General features: G+C 38.4%; 1 protein-coding gene across 1 annotated transcript in view; it reads left to right on the plus strand.

Annotated features, from left to right (window-relative positions):
- Positions 1–26,670, plus strand: part of CtsL4 (Cathepsin L4) — a 311,687-nt gene that overhangs the window by 198,718 nt on the left and 86,299 nt on the right. The window contains exon 4 of the mRNA XM_068283954.1: positions 6,234–6,394. Coding sequence (XP_068140055.1) covers positions 6,234–6,394 — 161 coding nt within the window. The remainder of the gene's footprint in view (positions 1–6,233; positions 6,395–26,670) is intronic.

Here is a 26,670-nt window from a genome sequence, read left to right on the forward strand (position 1 = left end):
TCGATATTACGTCGATACCGATTCTCACTGAAAGTCACCTCCACCATACCGCGATCCTACATATATTCTTGGAGTATCCCCATGAAATTTACTACGATCTTAGTATTGGATATAAAAACTCAGATTCCAAATATAAATCGGTTCAAACGCTGCTGGCGGCGCTGCTTGCTGCCTACTATGTCATATGTCATCAACAGAGCACATGCATACACACACAGACGCAGGGAATGATTGAACAAGAAGAAAAAATTGTAGTAAAAAGAGTAAAATTGTTTTGTTTATATTAATTGAATTGAGTTGCAGAAAACAAATTTTGAACATTTAGAAATATTATTGCCAAGGACTGCAAGGGTATATAAACTCGACATAGCCGAAGTTAGCTTCTTTGATATTTAATAATGTTTCGGCATCTTTTCTTTATTTTATACCACTGTCGACTCAATCTTTAATGACTGTGTACCCCTAGTGTCTCCTGTGGTGACGCAAAAATCACCATGGTTTACGCGGGGGCTGTCAAAACTGAAGAATCTTAAGTCTAGGTATTACAAAAAGTATAAAGTCACGGATCTATCATTGGATCTTTCTCGTTACTTGGTTGCTAAATCGAATTTTACTGTTTCTAATTCTAAATAATTACAGTTTTTCATAATGATTCGGCCTCTTCTGATCAATCTATTTCTAATTTATTGTGGTAGTTTTTGCGACCCTTGTGTTGTTATATACAAATTTTTGTTCAGGCTTTAGGTCATTTTTTCCAAATAAAAATGAAACATTGTTTCTAAGTTTCTTTTTATTTATTTTCCGATATATTTCGGTTGCGCAGCGGCAACCGTCTTCAGGGCAACTACAATAAAATACAAGAACATTTAACAATTATGTGACATTTAACAAATTTTTTTTTTGTAACATACATTATTTATTGTCGTCTCTTCGAAATTCGGTGCATGGCCACTAGTTGCACAGTGTGTCATTAGTGCTGTTTTTGGTGTGTCTGTGTAATGTCTCATTTTATAGTCCGATTTTTGTTGGGAAATCCTAAATTTTAATTTTGATTTTGTCGTCCCTATGTATATCTTATTGCACGGTATGTTTCCTTGTCCATTGCATGGGATTTTATATATCACATTGCTTCTATTAGTCATCTCTATTTTGGATTTTGTTTTGTTGAATACATGTTTGAGGGTATTGTCCGGTTTATTTTTATTCCATCTTTGTCATAACAATCCGAATGTGATAGTCTTTCCGATAATTTGGGTACATAAGTGACCGATATATATGTATGTTTTTTCATTCTTAGTTTTGTCAATGATGGATTTATGTTTTTTAAATAATGTCCTGATTACGTTATCCGGAAAATCGTTGTCCTTTAAAATATTTATTATTTCCATCTTCGTTTCTTCATGGTATATTTTATCCGAAATGTTCAGCATCCGTTGGATACAGCTCCTTGCTGTATTTATTATCATCGTCTTGTGGTGTTTTGAGTTGAAATTGATGATTCGTCCTGATGCTGTTGGCTTCCTGTACCATATTAGTTTTAATTCGTTTCCTCGTCTGATGACCAATGAGTCCAAATACGCCAGTTTTCCATTGTCTTACAGCTCCATAGTGAATTTTATATTCCTATCAAATGGGATCTCCGGCCTCACCTGTGATTGCGGACATCGTTATGGAAAATCTTCTGGACACTACAATGGATAAACTAACCAGACTACCAAGATTATTGACGAAATATGTACACGATATTTTTTCAATTATACACCAAGATGACATCGATAAGACACTGGACACCCTAAATTCATTTGGCAGGAATATAAAATTCACTATGGAGCTGGAAGACAATGGAAAACTGGCGTATTTGGACTCATTGGTCATCAGACGAGGAAACGAATTAAAACTAAAATGGTACAGGAAGCCAACAGCATCAGGACGAATCATCAATTTCAACTCAAAACACCACAAGACGATGATAATAAATACAGCAAGGAGCTGTATCCAACGGGTGCTGAACATTTCGGGTAAAATATACCATGAAGAAACGAAGATAGAAATAAGAAATATTTTAAAGGACAACGATTTTCCGGATAACGTAATCAGGACATTATTTAAAAAAAATAAATCCACCATTGACAAAACTAAGAATGAAAAAACATATATATCGGTCACTTATGTACCCAAATTATCGGAAAGACTATTACATTCGGATTGTTATAACAAAGATGGAATAAAAATAGCACATAAACCGGACAATACCCTCAAACATGTATTCAACAAAACAAAATCCAAAATAGAGATGACTAATAGAAGCAATGTGATATATAAAATCCCATGCAATGGACAAGGAAACATACCGTGCAATAAGATATACATAGGGACGACAAAATCAAAATTAAAATTTAGGATTTCCCAACAAAAATCGGACTATAAAATGAGGCATTACACAGACACACCAAAAACAGCACTAATGACACACTGTGCAACTAGTGGCCATGCACCGAATTTCGAAGAGACGACAATATTAGATGAAGAGCGGCACTACAACAAAAGGTTCACCATGGAGATGCTACATATCATCAATACACCGAGCGCCACACGACTTAACTTTAAGACTGATACTGACAACTGCGCTCACATATACAGACATTTACTTGACAAGAATTAGTTCGTAACTCCACGTCAAACGGTGCTGACGTGTTACATAATGTATGTTACAAAAAAAAATTTTGTTAAATGTCACATAATTGTTAAATGTTCTTGTATTTTATTGTAGTTGCCCTGAAGACGGTTGCCGCTGCGCAACCGAAATATATCGGAAAATAAATAAAAAGAAACTTAGAAACAATGTTTCATTTTTATTTGGGAAAAATGACCTAAAGCCTGATCAAAAATTTTTATATTTCTAATTTATTTGCTTTCTTCTTCTCGACTACGTACATATAAAATTTTGACGTCTCAAATATAGTACTTATGTAAATCTATTTTTTCGCAATAGCAGCATGGGTTTATCAAGACTAGGTCTACCACAATTAACCTTTTACAGTTTACATCCTTTGTAATCCAAGGTTTTAAGAAACAAAGGCAAACTGATGTCATATATACAGATTTCAGTATGGTTTTAGTTTCGCCTTACTATTACATAAGCTCATAAGCTTTGGTTGGCTACATAAGCTTTGGTTGGCTTTCTTGATGCTCTGGTTGATCGGATTTTACAATATCTAAGCTATAGAAGGCAGAGGATTCTTTTTAGGCCCTCTTGTTTTAAGTTGATTTGTGTTCAATCAAGAGTCCCACATGGTAGTAGAAAGAGTAATAAACAAGAGGGCCGGGGCTAAATTCGACCGCGTCAAAGTTTGTATACCCTTGCCACTTTTTTGGTAACTCTTTGCTTACCTATTAGCCATCAATGTGGAAGAACGTTTTATCTAAAAAGGCTTATGTTTGCGAAAGAATGGCCTACAATCATAGGAAATAATGAAGATATTGATCAAAGTCACTGTTTTCCACCGATCGTTCCTATGGGAGCTATATGATATAGTCACCCGATCTTGATCAAATTCGGCACAGTCATTAACAGATATATTAAACTAACAAACGTTTAATTTGAAAGCAATCGCGTTAAAAGTAACGAAGTTATTTACAAAAGTCACTGTTTTCGACCGATCGTTCCTATGGGAGCTATATGATATAATCATCCGATATTTCACGATAGTAGCACAGAAAATAACGAAATTATTGAGAAAAGTCACTGTTCGCTGGGGTTTGTATGGGAGCTATATGATATAGTGGTCCAATCCGGCTGGATCCGAGATTCGTACGGTCTAGGAGGAGTTTGCGTTGATCCAGAAGGACGGACGGACGGACATGGCTATTTGAACTCGTCTCGTCGTGCTGATCAAGAATATATATACTTTGTATGGTCGGAGATGCTTCGTTCTATGCGTTGCACACTTCTGACCAAAATTAATATACCCTTTTTGCAAGGGTATAAAACTAGCAAGGGTATAAAAACTATAACGCGGTCCAAGTTAGCCCGGCCCTTTGGTTTTAATAATCTTCCCGCTTCCATAACCGTCAACGAGAAAACGATTTTTTTTTAATGAAGTAAATAAGGAGACTCGCCGACTTGGGTATACCATACACCAGGTGAAACAAATATTTCAAATTTCGAAAAACAAATGTAGGTATGTCTATTACAGTGTTTTTACATGCTTCATACTATGTGAAATCTCGCTCACTCTACAAACACACGAGCACTCTAGCGCTGCCACTAACCAATTAGTAAACTACGTTCATACGCACATTTTGATGTTTCTGGTCCGATTTCAATAAAATTTGGTAGTTTGGTAGAAATAGAAAAGATTAAATAGTCTGGCAAATTTGAATGCGATAGTCAAAAAACTTCAGGAGGAAATCAGTTTTTTCTAAATTATGGGAGCGGAAGTGGGCTTGGCAAAATATGAAAAGAGGTATACTCTGCGCGCATATTAAGCCAGAGTACATACTAAATTTTGGGCACGCCCACTTACGCCCCCAGGAATCACATTAAACTATTTTTCTTAAAAAATATGAAAGCAACCGACATCAAATTTGTTTTATAATTTCGTTTAGTTAGCGCGCAGAAACTAATTGTTCAAACTTTTTGCCACGCCCCCTTATGCCCCCGGAATTTACATAAAACTGATTTTCTTAAAAACTATAACAGCCACCGAAATTAAATTTGGTATGTAGACTAGCTAATAGACGCGCAGATATTGACTATCTAAAAATTTTGCCACGCCCACTTCCGTCACCGCAATTTAAACAAAACTGATTTTATCAAAAACTAACAAAGCTAAAGTCACCAAATTTAGTATGTATTGTATCACATATCGCAATCAAATTCGGTAAACTAATTAATCTTGTCTATTTCTACCATAGCTCGCAAATAACTGTTAACCGTTTCACACTGTCGCGAAATAAGTGTTCTTCACTGAGACTTTGAGCAAAAGGTCTGAGAGCAACCGATTGGATTGTTCGTAAATAAATTTTGCTCGCGCTCAGTCGAAGAGCACTTTTTTCTGTTCTCTTTTGCTCTGCTCATTCCGAGACCGTTTGCTTCTGAACGACGATTCAAAAAGTCTTTTGCGCATGTATGTGTGTATGTCAAGTTTCGTGGGTTTTATGCGTCAATTTGCTTTGTGAGTTTCGATTGAGCACAAATGGGACGTGAAACTAATAAAAAAGTGCATCAATTTTTTCAATTTGATGCAGTAAGCAAAAAATCTGAAATACATACAATTTTTTCAAGAAGATCTAAAGTGAAATTTAATGTTGCAATTTTACACAACGTACCACTGTGCATCGAAAAGAAGACAAATAGTTGAAAAGACCGTTTGCGTTGAGTTTTTCAGTCAATCGGTCTTTTGGTGAGCCTCACTGTGTGAGCGTGAATCGTTTCACTCTTTACGCGCTGTTCACTCAAAGACCGATAAGCAAATTGCTCAACTGTTAGCGCTCAACCGAAAACCGAATCGAAAACAACCAAAGGGTCTTGCTCAGAGCGAGAGCGAGAAAGTATGATTTTTTTCGGTTGTTCTCGCGAACAGAGCGTAAGGAAAAAAACGGTTAACAGTTATTTGCAAGCTATGATTTCTACCAAACTACCAAATTTTATTGAAATTTAGTCCAATACATACAAAACATACAAAATATGCGTATGAACGTATTTCACTACGCGATCCATAAGGCCAAAATTGGCCGTTGGCTAGTGGCGGCGCTAGAGTGCTCGTGTGTTTGCAGAGTGAGCGAGATAGCACATAGTATGAAGCATGTAAAAACAATTTAATAGAAATACATACATTTGGTTTTCGAAATTTGAAATACTCGACTTACTTACTTCATATTTGATAAAGTCGCTGTTTTCGACCGATGCCGATGGAAGCTATATTATATAATCACTCGATCTGGATCCAATGTAGCACAGTCATTAATGGCTATGCTAACGGACGGTCTGACATAGCTATAGGAACTCGTCTCGTCGTGCTGATCACGAATATAATTACTTTATATGATGATGTCTATGCATCCTTTCATGCGTTGCATATTTCTGACCAACACTAATATACTCTTTGTTTGTGGATGTAAAAATCGAAATGGCCAATTTATGCATATAAATGTTTTTCACTAGAAGTGTATATATATCTTTTAGGTCTTACTCTTGGCTCTTATTAGCCTAATTTGTATTTTATTTCCAGAAAGAAAATTGCCAGTTTGTCAGTGACTTAGCGGTTACAAATGTGTCTTCTTGGGCCATATTACCTGTACATAATGAAAATGCTATTGAAGCAGCTGTCGCACATATAGGTCCTGTAGCAGTATCAATTAATGCAGCTCCAAAAACATTTCAACTTTACAGGTAATTATACGTTTATTTTTTATGTATGTACATTAGGGCTGGTTCACTTGTATGAAGCAAAAAAACGTTGACCAGCCGTAGTGTATATGGAAATTGTTGAGTTTGGCGCTAAGGTTCGATGTTTTAGCGGGCCCACAAGAAACACTTCACTTTTCACGTGATACTTCATTTATTTCTTCCACGTGTTTTCTTATGCTAATGGAAGGCTAAGTGGGTGTGTGTATGGTGAGCGAGCGAGTCGGTAGTTGAGCCGCTATAAATTAATCGCCCTTACTCGCGGTTGTAACCAAACTGTTCTGTCCGCCGCTTAGTAACAAGCATAGAACCTAACATGTAAGCTTTAAGCGCAAGATGCAACGGTTAATTTCGCAGCACGTAGGCTGGCGCTTAAGTATAAGTATGAAAATGAAAGAGAATGAGTGATATGGGTTAACCCATTGGTGGCTGCGTCGGGTCTGCTGGGCAGTCAGTGGATTTCGGCGGCAACAGATATATATACATATAAGTAAAGTTTCATGTATTTACGGTGTATGGCATACACACATACATTGTACATGCATGTATGTTTGTTCGGAAATTAAGGATGTTTAAATATATTTCCCAACATTTGAGTCTAAAATTTGACTATGTCTTGATTACAAAATGTACATTGGGGCGGATTAACTATTCCTCACCAGATTCGGATTCTACGAAGAATTCTAAGATTTATTTACCAGGAAACGATATGTCGAGAAAAACGATTTGTGTTTCAGAAAAAGAAGAAGGAGGCCTGGCAATAAAAATCACATATATTTTTCGTACAATGCTTACTAAGTGTTTAACACTTTGGAAAAATATGTTGCTTGGATATACTTGGATATACCATACACCAAGTGAAACAAATATTTCAAATTTCGAAAACCAAATGTATGTCTACTAAATTGTTTTTACATACTTCATACCATGTGCTATCTCGCTCACTCTACAAACACACGAGCACTCTAGCGCCGCCACTAACCAACGCCCAATTCTGGCCTTATGGACCGCGTAGTAAAATACGTTCATACACATATTTCGATGTTTCTAGTCCGATTTCAATAAAATTTGGTAGTTTGGTAGAAATAGAAAAGATTAAATAGTCCGCCGAATTTAATTGCGATAGTCAAAAAACTACAGGAGGAAATCAGTTTTTTCTAAATTATGGAAGCGGAAGTGGGCGTGTCAAAATATGAAAAGATGTATACTCTGCGCGCATACCAAACCAGTGTACATACTAAATTTGGTGACTTTAGCTTTGTTAGTTTTTGATAAAATCAGTTTTGTTTAATTTGCGGGAGCGAAAGTGGGCAAAATTTTTTACTAGTCAATATCTGCGCGTCTATTAAGCTAGTCTACACACCAAATTTTATGTCGGTTGCTGTTATAGTTTTTAAGAAAATCAGTTTTATGTCAATTCCGGGGGGGAAGTGGGTTTGGAGTAAAGTTTCAACAATTAATTTCTGCGCGCTAACTAAACGAGTATATGTATAAACCAAATATTATGTCGCTAGCTGTTATACTTTTTAAGAAAAATAGATTTATGTGATTCGTGGGGGCGTAAGGGGGCGTGGTCAAAATTCCATTTTACTCTATAAATTTACATACTACAAAAGTATACATACCACATTTTGTGGCTCTAGCTCTTATAGCCTCCGAGATCTGCGTGTTCATACAGACGGACGGACGGACGGACAGACTGACATGGCTAGATCGACTCGACTGTTGATCCTGATCAAGAATTATATATTTTATAGGGCCGGAGAAGCTTCCTTTTGCCAGTTACATACATTTTGGCCACTTTTATTTACCATTGCACCCTATGGGTGTATAATCAAAAATAATAATTAAAAATGATTTTTATTTTTTTGGCTCAAAATAAAACTCACATTTAAAAACGGCTTCTGTTTTAAATATTTTTGCACATCCTTAAAAAGGAGTTCAAGGACTACCCCTTCATAATTTTTTTTTTTTTTTTTTTTTTTTTTTTTGTTTTAGTATTAATACCAATAAAATCATTGTTTTAATTTTTCATACACTTTGATGATTTTTATTTTTTTCTCTCAAAATGAAACTCACTTTTGAAAAACTGCTTCCGTATTAAATATTTTAAAAATATTTTTACATTTTGGTTGGTTGAAATTTTACATATTTTTGCCAATAACTTAGCAAAACTGTCCACTGTGCGACGGAGCATAACTTTAACACGCGTGGAGATTACATTGGGCCCACGCCGCTAAGGTAAGCAACTGTACTATTTATTGCCCAGCTTTACAGCGATACCTCTTTAGTAGCGTTTAATAAAATTGGGTATCTTAGAAGACTCCTGGTATATTGTGAAAACACGCATTGAAGTCGAGGATCAACCGCCGCTGTTACAATTACTACCAGATAAGCAGCAGAGAGGTGAAAGGTTATCATTGGAAATGATCAAGGAGCTGCACATTAATTAAAAAATACTGCAGCCAGGGAACAGGCAACCATGGTCCACTTATGGAAGTCCGTCAACAGGTGCTCATTAATCGCATGCCCATTGGCCGACCCTATTTTATCATCACATGCAATGCCCATTGGCCAACCCCACTCCATCATCACATGCCCATTAGTCGCATGATCTCCTATCCCAAGTTACAGTCCGATCGCTAGGAAAAACTACAAGCCTGCACCCACTTTCACAGACCTTGAATAAAGGTATCGGGTTCGGTGCAGAGTCACGCCACGAATTTCGGCAATGAAAAAAGAATGGTCTTGCACTTGCCGCCTGCAACTACGTCAATTACGAAAGCATTTTTTTATTCCATACACCCATAGGGTGAAATGGTATATTAAAGTCGCCAAAACTTGACGTGTGTAGCGCTACGTCACGTGTAAAAATAATTGCCCTGAAGACGACCACCGATGAGTGGTAGAAATATATCGGAAAGGAATAACAAACTATTATTATTTTGTTTTATTCACCCAAAAATTTGACCTCGAGCCGGCAAAACATACATCTAACAATAAAAGTTCGCAAAAAATCAACAATTAAGGAATAAGTTGTTTTAAAAAAACTCGCAAACATATCGGCAATTGCCTGATCAGTGCTCAATTTTTTATTTTTAAAGGACAAAAAAAAAACAAAATTATAAAATTGTTTAGGGTCAGAAGAAAACCGAAGCCTATATCCTTATTCAAAAGTATCATATATCAGTCTGTCAATGTATCCAACACCAAACTCTGTTATTTCATCCTTTACAGATGGTATATTAAGGTCCTTATGAATTTCAGCATTTTAAACATACCAAGGTGCGTTAACAATTGTGCGTAGGGTTTTCGATTGATAACGTTGCATAATTTCAATATTTGATTGGCTCTCGGTTCCCCAAAGTTGTAGCGCATAAGTCCAATATTTATTAATATTGCTTTGTGAAGTCTTACTTTGCTTTCAATGTTGAGCTGAGACATGTGTCTTAATAGCCAGTACATTTTTTTAGTTTTAATATTCAGCTGCTTCTGTTTTTCTTTGATATGTGTCTTCCAGGTTAACCTTCCATCAAGATGAATTCCAAGATATTTAACAGAATCTTTGGGGGGTAACCTCATTTATACTAAGTAATAGTGATAGAGAAGGCAGATCTATTTTCAAATTTAATATAGGCTGATATTTGTCTTCTGGAAAAATCAATGGCTTCATGCTAGAAACATCACAATTAGAAGAATCCAATACCAATATAAGATCTATCGACTATCTCTCGTTTCGAAAGAACTTCTTAACTCTCTAATCAGCGGGTTTTAATCGTTAGTTCTTTTTGTGCTTCCGCTCGACCAACGCGATCACCAATTTCCTCAAAAACAAGACATTGCCTTCCCGGAAATACCACCAATTGCTGCCCAAAATACAACATATATTATAATTGCTGCAAAAAATGTCGAAAAAAGATCTCTGAGTTTTCCTGCTTCGCCGTTCATGGTGCGCTCAACATGATCTTTATTTCTACCCTATGAGACAGTAATGTACTAATGCTTGTTAAGTTATATGATATGCTTGTCCGATCCTGCTGAATTATATACAAACTATGCAGTATATACAAAACTGCATGCAAAATTTCAACTCTGTAGCTATATGGATGGACGGACGATCTGATCAAGAATATATATACTTTATAGACATCGACCGATTTCTGACCAATAATCGAAATTCGATCGCCTGGAAACTCAGCTGACTTACCAGAAAACCAAAACGGAACATGCCTACTCTCTCAGTTCAATTGCATTACCAGACAAAAATAAAAATTAAGATAAAAAAAAAAAAAAAACACTGGGCCGGGGCTTCGACCGCGTCAAAGTTTGTATCATTTGTGGTAAGGGTACCACTTTTTTTGTAACTCTTTCCTTATCTATAGCTATCAAAGTGGAAAAACGTTTTTCCTAAAAAGGCTAAAATTTGTGAAAGAACGGCCTACAATCTTAGCATAGGAAATAACTAAGATATTGATCAAAGTCACTGTTTTCCAGCGATCGTTCCTATGGGAGCTATATGATATAGTTACCCGATCTTTATCAAATTCGGCACAGTCATTAATAGATATATTTAAATAACAAATGTTTAATTTGAAAGCAATCGCGTTAAAAGTATCGAAGTTATTGACAAAAGCACTGTTTTCGACCGATCGTTCCTATGGGAGCTATATGATATAGTCACCCGGTCTTGATAAAATTTGGCACAGTAGTTTATAGGCATAATAACCTCTCTTATATTAAGTTTCAATAGCGTCAATAGCTCAGAAAACAACGAAGTTATTGAGAAAATTCACTGTTCGTGACTTTGGCGTTTGTATGGGAGCTATATGATATAGTGGTCCAATCCGGCTGAATCTGTGATATACAACCCCTGCAGTATATACAAGCCTACATGCAACATTTCAACTCTGTAGCTCTTACGGTCTAGGAGTTTGCCTTGAAAGTTTTACCGATCCAAACATAGAACATTTAGTACAAATTAATTTTAAACTTATTTATTAGAAACTGAATATAGATTATGATGGTGGTTCTAAAACACATCAAATCATAAAGCTTATCAATATATATTAAGCCCTGAGGCTCATGGCTTCGAGCGTCGTTTGGTGCTAAACATTCTGTTTTTGTATAGGCAAAACTTTCGGGCGTCAAAGTAACGCGTGGTGGAGACATTCTTGACGTTAACATTTTTATTTTAACTTACATATATTATATGTTAAAGTGCTTTGATGGTGTGGGAATTAACAAAAAATGTGAAATATGAGCAATAAAATGAAAGCGCGGCGTAGGAAAAAGCGTAACGACATTGACGCGATGGAAACGCCGAAATCGGCGGTAAACGAGTCTAGCGTGGGAGATAGTGAGTCAGAAAGACACGCTTTCAATAAGACCCAAGCGCCAAAAAACCAAAGAAGGCAATATGTGTATATTGAAAAGTGTGCAAAAAATGATGACGAAATTGCCAGAACAAATTGCATCACAAGGTTAAAAAATTTAAGCTATCCACAATGGACAAAACAACAGATGGAGGCAATTCATCACCTAAAAATTGCAAATAAATCTATAACTGACTGAATTACAGAATTAAAGAAGACGCATGTTTTGGGCAGCACACAGGGTCCAACCGATGTTGGTGCTACACAAAAAAAAAAATGCCATTTAAAACTACAACAGGAATGTTTGATGACTACGAACCTTCCCCCATTAATATTGGTACGGGTGAGTCTGAAAAGTACAAAATTTGGTTATATTTTTGCAATCTTCAGAAGCAGTATTACATTTGCAAAATCCATCGTTGCTGGATCAATTAGTTTCAAAAATGGCAATGTCAAAACGCATGCAATGGCAAGAGCTTTCACCTAAAATACATCCATCCATACGCCAATTTGATGCATTGTGAAGATATTATTAATGACAACTTCGACACGCGAAAGGCACTACAATACTTGATCTGGGAAACCTCTACAATCAATAAATCATCAAACATTAGCGAAAGAGTACATTCGAGTCGCGAACCTTCCAATAGCAAGTTACACAGATGCCAAACCAACAATGTTGATTGGTATAGATAATACCCACCTGGTGAAGACTATAAGAAGCGTGGATATTGGACCAAGACTAGTGGCATCAAAAACTCTTTTGGGATGGGTGATTTTTGGATCAAGAACAAACCATTCTAATACAAACCTGTTAGCAGCATCAGTATTTCATGTGAATTCTTTGGAGGATCAAATGAACATTGAAATGCACGATTTGATAGCACAACTGAGACTCTTTGGGTACCGCCGTTTATTAAGTCTGTAGAGTCTGCTGACATTTTAACCTAAAGATATACTTTGAAATACAACAGTAAAGTTCGAAGAAGAATATGATATCGGATTGTAAATGACAAAAGAAGCATTAGATCTTCCCAACAGTTACAGTATGGGTTTGAAAAGACTCCAGTCAATAGAGAATAAAAATAGACCTATGATGACGCTGTTGATCTTGAAATTCCAGATCATCATGGACAATGTGAAGAAAGGATATGCCGTAAAATTGACAAAACTTCAAGCTTGTGTAACCAGTTCTAAGACATGGTGACACAACAAGAGAAGTCGATACACTCACAAAATGACGGTCATGAAGTTCAGAGTTGTTCTCCGTGTTGTGCTCAATATGTGAAAAAGAAGAATGCGCAAAACAGTACGAATTCAAAGGAAGTAATTAATGCAATACGAAATAACCATTTCCTAGACGATTTTGTAGCAAGCTTTGTATCTGAGCTAAAGGCACACCATATAAGATCTGAAGTAAAAAGGGTGCATGAATTAGCTCATTTTCATGTCAAAGGTTTTGTTTCAAACTCGAAGTGGGTACAGAACAAATTGAATAAAGAAGAGGGAAAGAAAACTGATGGTTTACCAGTGAGTGTGGATAAGAAAGCTGTCGATAAAGTATTGGGCATGTATTGGTACAACGATCAGGATGTCTGGCGGTCAGGCATTCACTAGAATCATTTGATCCCAGAAGAATTATTTATTCGTTTCTAAAATTGTGTCTTACAAATCGAAAAAGTAAAGGGGTTTAAATTAAACAGATGTTACACTAGAAATTTTATGTCATCTAAAACTAACATAATAGTGCATATTTTTTTAGATGCTAGTAAACAGTATGTACTATGGTCAGATTCAAAGACTATCATAGCCTAGATTCAATCAGATCATCGGAAACATAAACAATTTGTGGCTCACTGTATAAACGAACTACTGGAAACAACAAATGCCAGATTTAAATGCTTGAAGTTAAGTACGAACCGAATAATATTTGGACAAGAGGCCCCGAATTTTTATTGAAGGATGAATCTAGCTGGCCAGTCAGTCAAAAGACAGTAGCATCTTCTCCTAAACTCCTACGATGAACCCAGGCGGGATCTTAGTGGTCAAAGGTAGGCTTGACTATGCAAGATCATTATCGCAACGTGCTCGTCAACCTATCATATTACCCAAACAACACAAATTAACTGCATAACTCGGCTATTTCTGACCGATTTGGATGTTTGGTATGCTGCTACTTATATATTAATATCAAATTTAAGTGTGAAAAATTTGATGGAATAAGGTAGATAACTACGGGAGATACCCAAGATTTTTCAAATTTTAGGGGCGAGAGGGAACGTGGCAACATCTTTACACGTGCATATTACGCGAGCCTACATGTTTGGTGGCTCTAGCTTTTACAGTCTCCGAGATCTAGGTATTCAAACGGACAGACGGACAAGGATAGGTCGACTCGGCTGTTGATCCTGATCAAGAATATATATATTCTTTATAGGGTCGGGAAAGGTTTCTTCTCCCTGTTACATACATTTTGGCGATTTTACATGTATGATGCTTTCAAAAAGTTATCTGTCCATATGTCGCTAGTGATGGCGTATCCAAATGTTAATATTTTTTCTTAAACTATTTTTAATTTTATATAAAAATTTGATCAGGCTTTAGGTCATTTTATTTTTCCAAATAAAAATGAAACATTGTTTTTAAGTTTATTTTTATTTATTTTCCGATATATTTCGGTTGCGCAGCGGCAACCGTCTTCAGGGCAACTACAATAAAATACAAGAACATTTAACAATTATGTGACATTTAACAAACTAGAACTTTCAACTAGAACTTTCACTCGTTGCAGAGGACGGACGTGTTTTTTTTGCGCTTATCAATTTTTATTTTTTTCTCGCGATTAAATACTTTTACAAATTTCTTAAATTCATTATCGGTTTAATTAATAATAATTTCAACATCCGAATTTTATTTTCATTTCGCGAATTCTTGCTGTCGCTTTTGTTTAAATTTAAATAAAGTCAAAACTTACAACAATACTTGCATTAGCGGTGTTGTTGTTTTGCTTATCTCTTTTGCGTTTGTGTCTTTACCGTTTTAACTAACTCTCGCGCTCTTGCGTACAAATTGTTGTTGCATGTGTTCAATTTGACGCGCTCTTCCGCTCATTCCTATTCTTGATTGATTTGCGCTCTCGTCTTTTGCCTACCCGCGACTCTGTGATACGTGTTTTTGTTTCTTGTGCTTTCATCTCTTTTTATTCTCTAGTTGTGAAGGCTTACTCTGCACATTAACCCTTGTGTCAGAACTGGTCAGTATATTCTTATACACAGAATTTTAACCCTTAGAATTTTTATTTTTTATTTTTTGTATTTCCTTTTTTTAATTAAATTAAACTTTTTGATAAAATGGTTGTCTGCTCAAAAAATAATTGCATAGTTGCCACTAATGCGGTTGACTCCCATGATTATATTCTGTGTTGGTTGTGTGACAATGCGGTTCACGTTAAGTGTGCAGGTTACACAGGCAGAATCAAGGAGTCTATTGCTAAAGGTGGTGGCTTAAAATATGGATGTGATGCTTGCTGAGAGGTCGAGAATGAGATGCGCTCTTTCATGAGGCGGACTAGAGATAGTTTTGACACTTTAAGGGCAGGTTTTAATAAACTCCAAGCGGAGTTTACTGAGGTGGAGACTCAGTTCAGAAGTTTATCGCTTATGAAAGAGTCTCCGAAACGTAAAAGGACCAGTCCTTGGGGTGTTTCTGCATCTGTAGACCCGCCAGCGTCTCTTATCGTCCTCGACCGGTCTCATGCACCGTCCACTCCTAATGTACAGCAATTGATTTCGTTTAAGAGCCCGGTTGTGAATGCTATTAGTAAGGAATTACCGGTATCACCTGGGAATGATCTCTTAAAAACGATGCCTATTGTAGTGTCCGATGTGTCCGGGCAATTACCCATTCCAATGGAAATTGCCGATAGTTCAAAAAGTATCGAGGGCCCCGTAAACAAGTTGACTGCTGCAGTGGGTGACTTGTCCAACGTTACTGCTGCGGCTGACGCTTCGGGACCGCGGCCTCTCGTTGGCATACCACCAAAGAAACATATATTTGTTTCTAGGCTAGACCCTGTTGTCCCATCTGATGATGTAATAGCCTATATTCGGAAGAAAGTTAACGTCTCGAATATTGCGGTGGAGAAGTTTAAATTTTCTTATTCTCGGGACATTTCGTTCTTTAAATTTAGTGTTTCTGTCAATATCTTCGACACTATATGTCGAGAAGACTTTTGGCCGAAACATATAATAGTTAAGGAATATACTGTAAAAAAGAAAAATCGGAAACCGATTCGCTTGCCAACAACAACTAACACTATTCCTGCCACATCAGCATCTGCTGGTGTGTCAAAAAACTAGCTTCGTCCCTTAACCTGGGTTACCAGAACGTTAGAGGACTGAAATCTAAACTTTCTAATCTCTATGTAGATAGTCTTTCTTTTGAACATAACATTCTAGCTTTTACAGAGACGTGGCTAAAACCTGATATTGCTGATGCATCGGTTTTTTCCACAAACTTTTCTATATTCAGACGTGACCGGATTTCTCGTATAGGTGGTGGCGTTCTGATAGCTGTTGATGCTGCTTTATCATCTGAAATGATTCAATTTTCTAGTACCCAGGAGATTGAGTTTGTCGGTGTTAAAGTAAATTTTAAATCTTTTAATGCTTTCATTACTTGTTCCTATATTCCACCATTGTCAGACATGGTGGTATATTTAGATCATTTAGAGGCAATTCAGTTTGTCTCCTCTTTAGTTTCCAGTCAAGACTTGCTCATAGTTGTAGGTGATTTTAATTTACCCGCTTTAGCATGGTCACTAACAGATGAATCTACCACGTTGCTGCCCTCTTTGTCACATGACTTTATTGATGGCCTTCTAGGCTTATCTTTATCCCAAGTCAATCCCGCCTTAAATTCTAATAGAAAATCGTTAGATCTTATTTTTGTATTGGATTCTTCTTATTGTGAGGTTTCTAGGATCGAACCATTTGTTCTTCCAGAAGACAAATTTCATCCTACATTAAATTTAAAAATTGATTTGCCCTTGCTTTCACCATTACTTGGTTTAAATGAGTTACCTCTAACTAGGTGCTTTCGTAAGACTGACTTTGCCAGCCTTAATGAAAACATTGCTACTACCGATTGGTCTTATCTGTACAATTGTAGAGATATGAACTCAGCTGTTCGTTTTTTCTATGATACTCTGAATTCACTCTTTGATATTTGTGTGCCTCTTGGTAGGCTGGAGCGTCTTAACAAACCTCCCTGGTTCTCTCGTGAGTTATCCAATTTGAAAAATGTGAAGACACGATATTATAAGAAGTTTCAAAAAACACGTCGTTCATCAGATTATGCTCTGTATACAGTCGCTCGTTCAAAATTCATGATGCTTAATACACAATGCTATAAGAATTATCTTCAGCGGTGTAAGCTTCAGTTTTCTTCTGACCCTAAACAATTTTATAACTTTGTTAATTCTAAACGTAAGACCTCTGTGCACCCATCTTTTTTGTCTTTTCAAAATAAAAAAGCAAGCACTGATCAGGCAATTGCCGATATGTTTGCGAGTTTTTTCAAAACAACTTATTCCTCAACGGAATATCGAGCAAGTCCGTATCCTTATCATTTAAAAAAGGCTAATTGCATTTTCAATCCAGTGATTGATGAAAGTTCTATTCTTAGCGAACTTAAATAAGTTAAACCTGTTTATTCTCCGGGGCCAGATGGTCTTCCTGGATGTGTACTCAGGTTCTGTGCAAACGCATTATGTAAACCCATTTTAAAATTGTTTCTATTGTCTGTCGAATCTTCCTCTTTTCCATCTATTTGGAAGGAGTCGTATATCATTCCTCTGCATAAAAATGGCAAAAAGTCCGAAGCCTTTAACTATAGGGGTATCTCAAAATTGTCCGCTATTCCGAAAGCTTTTGAGAAAATTATAACTTCGCAATTGCAACATTTTTGCAGCTCTATTATTTCGCCATCCCAACATGGGTTTGTGAAACGTAGATCTACAACCACTAACCTTTTAGAATTTACATCAATAATTATCAAGGGGTTTAAAAATGGTAAACAAACTGATGTAATATATACTGACTTTAGCAAAGCCTTTGATTCCGTTAATCATACCCTATTACTTTCTAAGCTGAGCGACATTGGGTTTCCACCCCTTTTCCTTTCTTGGGTTCGTGAATATTTAACAAATAGAAAACAGAAGGTACTTTTTAAGTCTTTTTTTTCCGCTTCCATTCCTGTGACTTCTGGTGTACCTCAAGGTAGTCATCTCGGCCCTCTGCTCTTCACACTATTCATTAACGATCTTCCATCAGTCATTGTTCATTCGCATGTGCTTATGTATGCTGACGATGTCAAGATTTGTCTTACTCATAAAGATACAGATTCATTTAGTCGGCTACAAGCTGATCTTAAAAACTTTCCATCCTGGTGCCAATTTAATCTACTAAATCTTAACACTACCAAATGTAAGGTAATGACTTTTTTCCGTAACTCTCCCCAACTGGTCACTTATTTTCTAAACAATAGCCCTTTAGAACGTTTAAATAATATAAATGATTTGGGCGTACTTATGGACCATAAGTTAAATTTTAACACCCACATTTCCACCACGGTCGCAAAGGCCATGAGTGTCCTAGGTTTCATTAAAAGATGGTCAAAAGAATTTGATGACCCCTATACAACTAAAGTTCTTTTTACTTTGCTTGTCCGTCCTATTTTAGAGTATGGATCTTGCATTTGGTCACCTCAATATGAGTCGCACCAGATTAGACTTGAATCCGTTCAAAAGCAGTTTTTGCTATTTGCTCTTCGTGGCTTAAGCTGGGATCGCAATGTCAATTTGCCTTCGTATTCTAGTAGACTTCTCTTGATTAACCTTCCGTCCCTAACTAACCGTAGAATTATGCTTGGTGTCATTTTTATGCACAAGCTCCTAATTGGTGATATCGACTCGCCTGAGTTATTAGCTCAGGTGAATCTGTCGGTACCATGTAGACGGAGTAGACATCCTTTGATACCTTTATCCCTTAGTCGTTGTTCTTCTAACTATGCTATGCATGAACCTTTTAGGGTCCTCTACTCTGATTACATCCTTCTATTCCCTGTCATCAGCTCAGAGTTTTCTATTTATATGCTTAAAACATCTATCCTATCCCATTTAGTTAATAGATAGCTATAGTATTATTTGTTTGTCTGTTTTTTCTATTGTGTATTTGTCCACGCGATTCGTGCCGTGCGTTATACGGCTGCACCCCTCGGTCGGTCGGGTGGGAGGTGGGCAGTTATCTGCTTGGGCTCGCGCGTAACAGGCTATGTCCTGGTGTCGTAGGGGCCACTTGAACGTACTGCGCATAGTATCGTCAACGTCCGCTAAAAAAAAAATTTTTTTTTTTGTAACATACATTATTTAACACGTCAGCACCGTTTAACATCAGTATCTGTTACGAACTAATTCTTGTCAAGTAAATGTCTGTATATGTGAGCGGAGTTGTCAGTATCAGTCTTAAAGTTAAGTCGTGTGGCGCTCGGTGTATTGATGATATGTAGCATCTCCATGGTAAACCTTTTGTTGTAGTGCCGCTCTTCATCTAATATTGTCGTCTCTTCGAAATTCGGTGCATGGCCATTTGCGAGTAGTTTCTTTCTGTCTTGGAGAGAGTTCTAGAATAGAAGGCAATAGGCTTCTCTGATCCATCCTGAAGTGTGTGGCTCAGCACCGCTCCAATTCCGTACGGAGATGCATCGCAGGTTAACGATACTGGCAATTCGCCATCGAAATGCATTAGCACATTTTGTGAAGTTACAAGATTTTTTTAGATTCATGAAGGCAACTTGGTGTTTATGGACCCACACCCATGGCGCATTTTTATCCAGTAGACGGTGAAGCGGTTCAGCAACGGTTGCCATTTGTGGCAGGAATGCGTGGTAAAAATTGATAAGTCCCAAGAATGCTTGTAATTGTTTCTTATCTTTTGGAGCGGGAGCGCACTTGACAACTTCGACCTTACTAGCACACGGTCTTATACCCAGTGCATAGATTTTAAAACCTAAAAATTCTACTGATGGAACTCCAAATTGACACTTGTCTCTGCGTAGGCGTAGTCCGGCCTTATCAAATCTTGAAAGCACCTCATTAAGACGCACCGCTCTTCCTCTGATTTTCCCATAACAATTATGTTATCGAAGTAGGGTAAAACACCAGAAACGTTCTGCAATATACGTTCGATGCAGCTCTGAAAGTTGCCCGGGGCTGAAGAAATTCCAAATTGTAGTCTGGTTACTTTGAAATAACCTTTGTGTGTACATATGGTTTGCATCAATGCAGACTGCTCATCTACCACTAGTTGTTGGTATGCCTGAGCCAAAACGATTTTCGCAAATATGGATCCTCCTTCAACTGATGCTAATAATGAATTCATTAGAGGAATTTGATGGCCGTGTTGCTTAATCACTTTATTAATTGTAGACTCGTAGTCGGCACATATGCGAATAGTACCATCCTTTTTAATTACTGGCACTGTAGGAGTCGCCCAGTCGGAGTATTCAATGGGTACTAGGATTCCTTGGGAACACAGACGGTCTAATTCTTCTTCATATAATTCTTGAATTGCAAATGGAATGCGTCTTGCTGTCAGTCGGACTGGTGTTGCATCAGTATTGATTTGCAATGACACAGGTGGCCCCCGGAAACGGCCTAATTCTATGCTGATGCCTAAGGGCATAAACCTGTTGCGTCCAAGTAAATTCGATCCACCGCTTGATGCAACAAGTGGAAGATTCGGAATGTATTTATTATCGAACTGGACAGATGTATCCACGATGCCAATAACTGGAATTCGGTTTTTCTGGTAATCCGTAAACTCTAGAGAACAATCTTGGATATTCGGTCTATCCGTTGGCCAGATATAACGAAACATGGCTTCGTCTATCATAGTGATCGCAGACACCGAATCCACTTCGAATTGGCATTTTCGTTTATTTAAAATTATTGTAACGATTTCCTTTGGGCAAATCAACGGTAGTATGCTGTGGACACTGTATTCTTTATTCGGCTTTTGCTTGTGTGGTCCTCGGTAGGAGGCATGGCCACTCGATGTGTTGAATGCTTTACGGCCCGGGTCTCTTACAGCCCGGCAGACTCGTTGAAGATGGCCTGCTTGGTGACAGGCATGGCACACAGTGTTCCGATGTGGGCATAGTTTCCGCAAGTGAGCACCCCCGCAACCATCGCATGGCTGGTGGTGCTGATTGGGTCGGCTTGGACGGATCGCGCTGGTCTGCACTTCGTGTATCAAATCAGTGCTCTCAGCTGTATTTCGCATGGCCCAAGCGCTGTGAGCAGCGGCCTCACTAGATGTGGCGCGTTCCATCGCGCGTTGAATCGTTAAATCTGCCTGCAGAGGCAGACTCTTCTGGAGACCCTCATCCTTCATTCCACATACGAAGCGATTGCGCAACATGCGATCCAAAGCGGCTCCGAATTTGCAGTCGACAGCGAGAGTTCTAAGTGCAGCCATGTAGTTCGCAACCGATTTATCAATTAGTTGGTCTCGCTTGTGAAATTGGTAGTAGGCCGGAATTTCCGATTGACATGGAGACAAATGTTGGTTGAGTATATTTCCGATAAACTCAAATCACTCACCTGAGTAGGGGATGCCAATGACGTTAGAAGCTCGAACAGTGGAGCGCCAGCCAGCGTAAGCAATGCAGCCTTCTTCCGTGCTTCTTCCGAAACTTCATTGGCCAGAAGATACAGCTCAAAACGCTGCTTGTAAGTTGTCCATTTGTTTGGGTGATTTAAATCAAATGTTTCTAACTGACCCACTCCTGACATTATCGCTGATTTATTTGTTGTTTTGCGTTCTGTAGCAATATTCACTTTGGCGGGCTTTTCCTCATGTGATTCCAAATCAGACATTAGTAGTTGAATTCGATCGTATGTGTGTGTGTGACCATCAATTCAAATTGCAATAGTCGTAGCGCGTCTGTCTGCGAATGCGCGCGTTGGAAAAGTACCGTTTCTTTATTCCAATAAACTTGACGCCAGCACGCATGCGGTTTTGGCGTCTCTTTGTTCGCTTTCGCTTGGTCGATTGTTACTGTACACGACATATATATAGTTTGACGAATTATCCCATCCTCGTCGCCAATTTTGTGTTTGTGCAAACTTATATATATGTGGTTTATTAATAGATAATGGTACAGTAGTATTCTGGGATATGTAGTTATTGTAGTAGTAGAAGTCCAGTAGTAGTAATCCCTCGTAGCTATAGTAGTAGTGCAGTAGTAGAAATCCCTCGTAGCTATAGTAGTAGTGCAGTAGTAGAAATCCCTCGTAGTTGTAGTAGTAGTTGCAGTAGTAGAAATCCCTCGTAGTTGTAGTAGTAGTTGCAGTAGTAGAAATCCCTCGTAGTTGTAGTAGTAGTCCCTCGTAGTTGTAGCAGTAGTCCCTCGTAGTTGTAGCAGGGAAGTCCGATGTTGTTCCGAAGCAATTAGTAGAACGACTGAGAGTACAGCTGTTAACAGACCTTTTAACAGTGCGACGTTAACAGCTTCTTAGAGATGGGTCACATACATAACAGGTGTCCAGTGTTTTATCGATGTCATCTTGGTGTATAATTGAAAAAATATCGTCTACATATTTCGTCAAAAATCTTGGTGGTCTGGTTAGTTTATATATTGTAGTGTCCAGAAGATTTTCCATAACGATGTCCGCAATCACAGGTGAGGGCGGAGATCCCATCGGCATTCCTTTTAATTGTATAAATGTTTGGTCCCTGTAGGTAAAATATCTATTCTCTTGGATGCAGAATTTTACTATTTCCGTAAATAAAGCTTTTGGTATCTTTGTGTATTCCTGTATTTTAGTCCATTTGTTCCTGATTGTGTCTAATGCTAAATCCGTTGGTATGCTTGGAAATAATGATACCACGTCAAACGAAATTAATTGTTCATCGTCACAAATGTATGTGTTATTTATGCGTTGTTTGAATTCAGTTGCGTTTTTTATGTTATATTTCGAGTCCAATGTTATATTCCTTAAAATTTGTATAATTTATTTACAAAGTCCATAGGATGGTGAGCCAATTGATGAACAAATTGGTCTCAATGGTGTTCCTTCTTTGTGTATTTTTGGTAGTCCATATATTCTTGGAGAGATCGCCGTAGTTGTCGTCATTCTGTTCTTTTCAATCTTTGAGATGACCCCCATCTTATGTAGTTTGTTCACCAGATTGTTGTTCTTTGTCTGTAATCGTGTTGTTGGGTCTTTCCTGAGGATTCTATAGGTGTTTAGATCCGACAGAATGTCCATCATTCTATGTTCATAATCAATCTTTTTCATTGCTACCGTTTTATTTCCTTTGTCAGATGTTAATATCAAAATATCGTCATGTTGTTTAAGAAATTTGTATGTCCGTTGAGTTATATTTAATATTGCACGATCAGTTGCATTTATTTAACCATTAAAGAGAATGCAGTACGCGCTGCCTCTAGTTTCTCTTTTTCCTTAATTGTCTGAACTATTTCTTCTCCATCGGCAATGTATTTAATGAGAGGGAGCTTCTCGTGTTCTATGGGAAGAGCAAACTTTGGGCCCTTTGAAAGTAATGATTTTATATCCGGCAAGAATTCCAATTCTGTCTCATTTACAAACCAATCGTCAGTTCTGTTGTTGTTCAAGAGAGCAAAGTTCCGTTTGTTGTTTAGTTTCTCATGTTTCATTTCATGATGTTCCCGCAATGTTTTTGTTAGTCTTTTTACTGCGTTTTGTTCTCTCTCCAAAAATGCGCTCATGCTCTGTTCGTCCAGCTGTTTTCCAAGAGTTTTTGTTGTCTCAGCTAATTTGTCGAATTCCCAACATGGGTTTGTGAAACGTAGATCTACAACCACTAACCCTTTAGAATTTAGCTCTATAATTATCAAGGTGTTCAAAAATGCTGAACAAACTGATGTCATATACACTGACTTCAGCAAAGCCTTTGATTCTGTTAATCATACTATATTACTTTCTAAACTGAACGACATCGGGTTTCCACCTCTTTTCGTTTCTTGGAAACCCAAGGGCAAATTCCCAATGATGTGCAGTTGCATGAGGCTGTTCGTTTCGGTTTTGCTGACAGAGATTGCAACGTTTCACAAGTAGCTCTATTTCAGCATCAATATTAGGCCACCAAATGTAGGTTCGAGCCATGGCTTTCATTTTTACAATCCCTGGGTGTGAAGCATGCAACGCTTGAATAAAGGCCGGTCTAGATGGTTCTGGAATTACAGCCCGGTTGCCCCATACAAGAATTCCTTTGTTTGCTGAAAGCTCATATCGGCGAGAAAAATACGAGTAGAGCTGATCTGAACGATCAACTTTTCCATTGGGCCATCCCCTTAACACCCAGTTCAGAACCTTTGATAAATGCGCGTCCTTCTTAGTCTATAATGCAAGAGATTGAGCGCTGACATGTGGTGTTCCGGCCCATACAATCATTAACACTTCTTCTGTAGTGTTGCCTTCGCCTTGTTGTGGTAATGGGCATCGGCTTAAGAAGTCGGCGTTGCCCATTTTTGATCCAGGTCTGTGAATTAGTGTAAAGTCATAGGCATTCAAGAATATTGCTCTTCGAAGCATCTGTGTGGAAATTACATTTGAAGTTGCCTTGGCCGTTGTAAATATTCCGAGCAATGGGCGATGATCTGTGACGAGAGTAAACGAACGGCCATATGGATAATTGTGAAATTTTTTAACGCCTGATATAAGCCCAACGGCTTCTCTGTCGATTTGCGAGTAGTTTCTTTCTGTCTTGGAGAGAGTTCTAGAATAGAAGGCAATAGGCTTCTCTGATCCATCCTGAAGTGTGTGGCTCAGCACCGCTCCAATTCCGTACGGAGATGCATCGCAGGTTATTTGCCATCGAAATGCATTAGCACACTTTGTGAAGTTACAAGATTTTTTAGATTCATGAAGGCATCTTGGTGTTTATGGGCCCACACCCATGGCGCATTTTTATCCAGTAGACGGTGAAGCGGTTCAGCAACGGTTGCCTTATGTGGCAGGAATGCGTGGTAAAAATAGATGAGTCCCAAGAATTCTTGTAATTGTTTCTTATCTTTTGGAGCCGGAGCGCACTTGATAGCTTCGAACTTACTGGCACACGGTCTTATACCCAGTGCATCGATTTTAAAACCTAAAAATTCTACTGATGGAACTCCAAATTGACACTTGTCTCTGCGTAGGCGTAGTCCGGCCTTATCAAATCTTGAAAGCACCTCATTAAGACGCACCGCTAGCTCTTCCTCTGATTTTCCCATAACAATTATGTCATCGAAGTAGGGTAAAACACCAGAAACGTTCTGCAATATACGTTCGATGCAGCTCTGAAATATGCCCGGGGCTGAAGAAATTCCAAATTGTAGTCTGGTTACTTTGAAATAACCTTTGTGTGTACATATGGTTTGCATCAATGCAGACCGCTCATCTACCACTAGTTGTTGGTACGCCTGAGCCAAGTCGATTTTCGCAAATATGGATCCTCCTTCAACTGATGCTAATAATGAATTCATTGGAGGAATTTGATGGCCGTGTTGCTTAATCACTTTATTAATTGTAGACTCGTAGTCGGCACATATGCGAATAGTACCATCCTTTTTAATTACTGGCACTGTAGGAGTCGCCCAGTCGGAGTATTCAATGGGTACTAGGATTCCTTGGGAACACAGACGGTCTAATAATTCTTGAATTGCAAATGGAATGCGTCTTGCTGGCAGTCGGACTGGTGTTGCATCAGTATTGATTTGCAATGACACAGGTGGCCCCGGAAAAGGCCTAATTCAGACGAAAACAGATCCTTATACTTCGCCAGAGTTGCCTCGATGCTAAGTTTAGCGTTAATGGCATGTATTCCTTCTATGCTGATGCCTAAGGGCATAAACCAGTTGCGTCCAAGTAAATTCGATCCACCGCTTGATGCAACAACCAGTGGAAGATTCGGAATGTATTTATTAGCGAACTGGACAGATGTATCCACGATGCCAATAACTGGAATTCGGTTTTTCTGGTAATCCGTAAACTCTAGAGAACAATCTTGGATATTCGGTCTATCCGTTGGCCAGATATAACGAAACATGGCTTCGTCTATCATAGTGATCGCAGACCCCGAATCCACTTCGAATTGGCATTTTCGTTTATTTATAATTATTGTAACGATTTCCTTTGGGCAAATCAACGGTAGTATGCTGTGGACACTGTATTCTTCATTCGGCTTTTGCTTGTGTGGTCCTCGGTAGGAGGCATGGCCACTCGATGTGTTGAATGCTTTACGGCCCGGGTCTCTTACAGCCCGGCAGACTCGTTGAAGATGGCCTGCTCGGTGACAGGCATGGCACACAGTGTTCCGATGTGGGCATAGTTTCCGCAAGTGAGCACCCCCGCAACCATCGCATGGCTGGTGGTGCTGATTGGGTCGGCTTGGACGGATCGCGCTGGTCTGCACTTCGTGTATCAACTCAGTGCTCTCAGCTGTATTTCGCATGGCCCAAGCGCTGTGAGCAGCGGCCTCACTAGATGTGGCGCGTTCCATCGCGCGTTGAATCGTTAAATCTGCCTGCAGAGGCAGACTCTTCTGGAGACCCTCATCCTTCATTCCACATACGAAGCGATTGCGCAACATGCGATCCAAAGCGGCTCCGAATTTGCAGTCGACAGCGAGAGTTCTAAGTGCAGCACATGGCTGTTCGCAACCGATTTATCAATTAGTTGGTCTCGCTTGTGAAATTGGTAGTAGGCCGGAATTTCCGATTGACATGGAGACAAATGTTGGTTGAGTATATTTCCGATAAACTCAAATCACTCACCTGAGTAGGGGATGCCAATGACGTTAG

Source organism: Drosophila tropicalis, unplaced genomic scaffold (assembly GCF_018151085.1).
Source record: "Drosophila tropicalis isolate 14030-0801.00 unplaced genomic scaffold, ASM1815108v1 contig_258, whole genome shotgun sequence".
In the NCBI taxonomy this organism is placed as follows: domain Eukaryota; kingdom Metazoa; phylum Arthropoda; class Insecta; order Diptera; family Drosophilidae; genus Drosophila; species Drosophila tropicalis.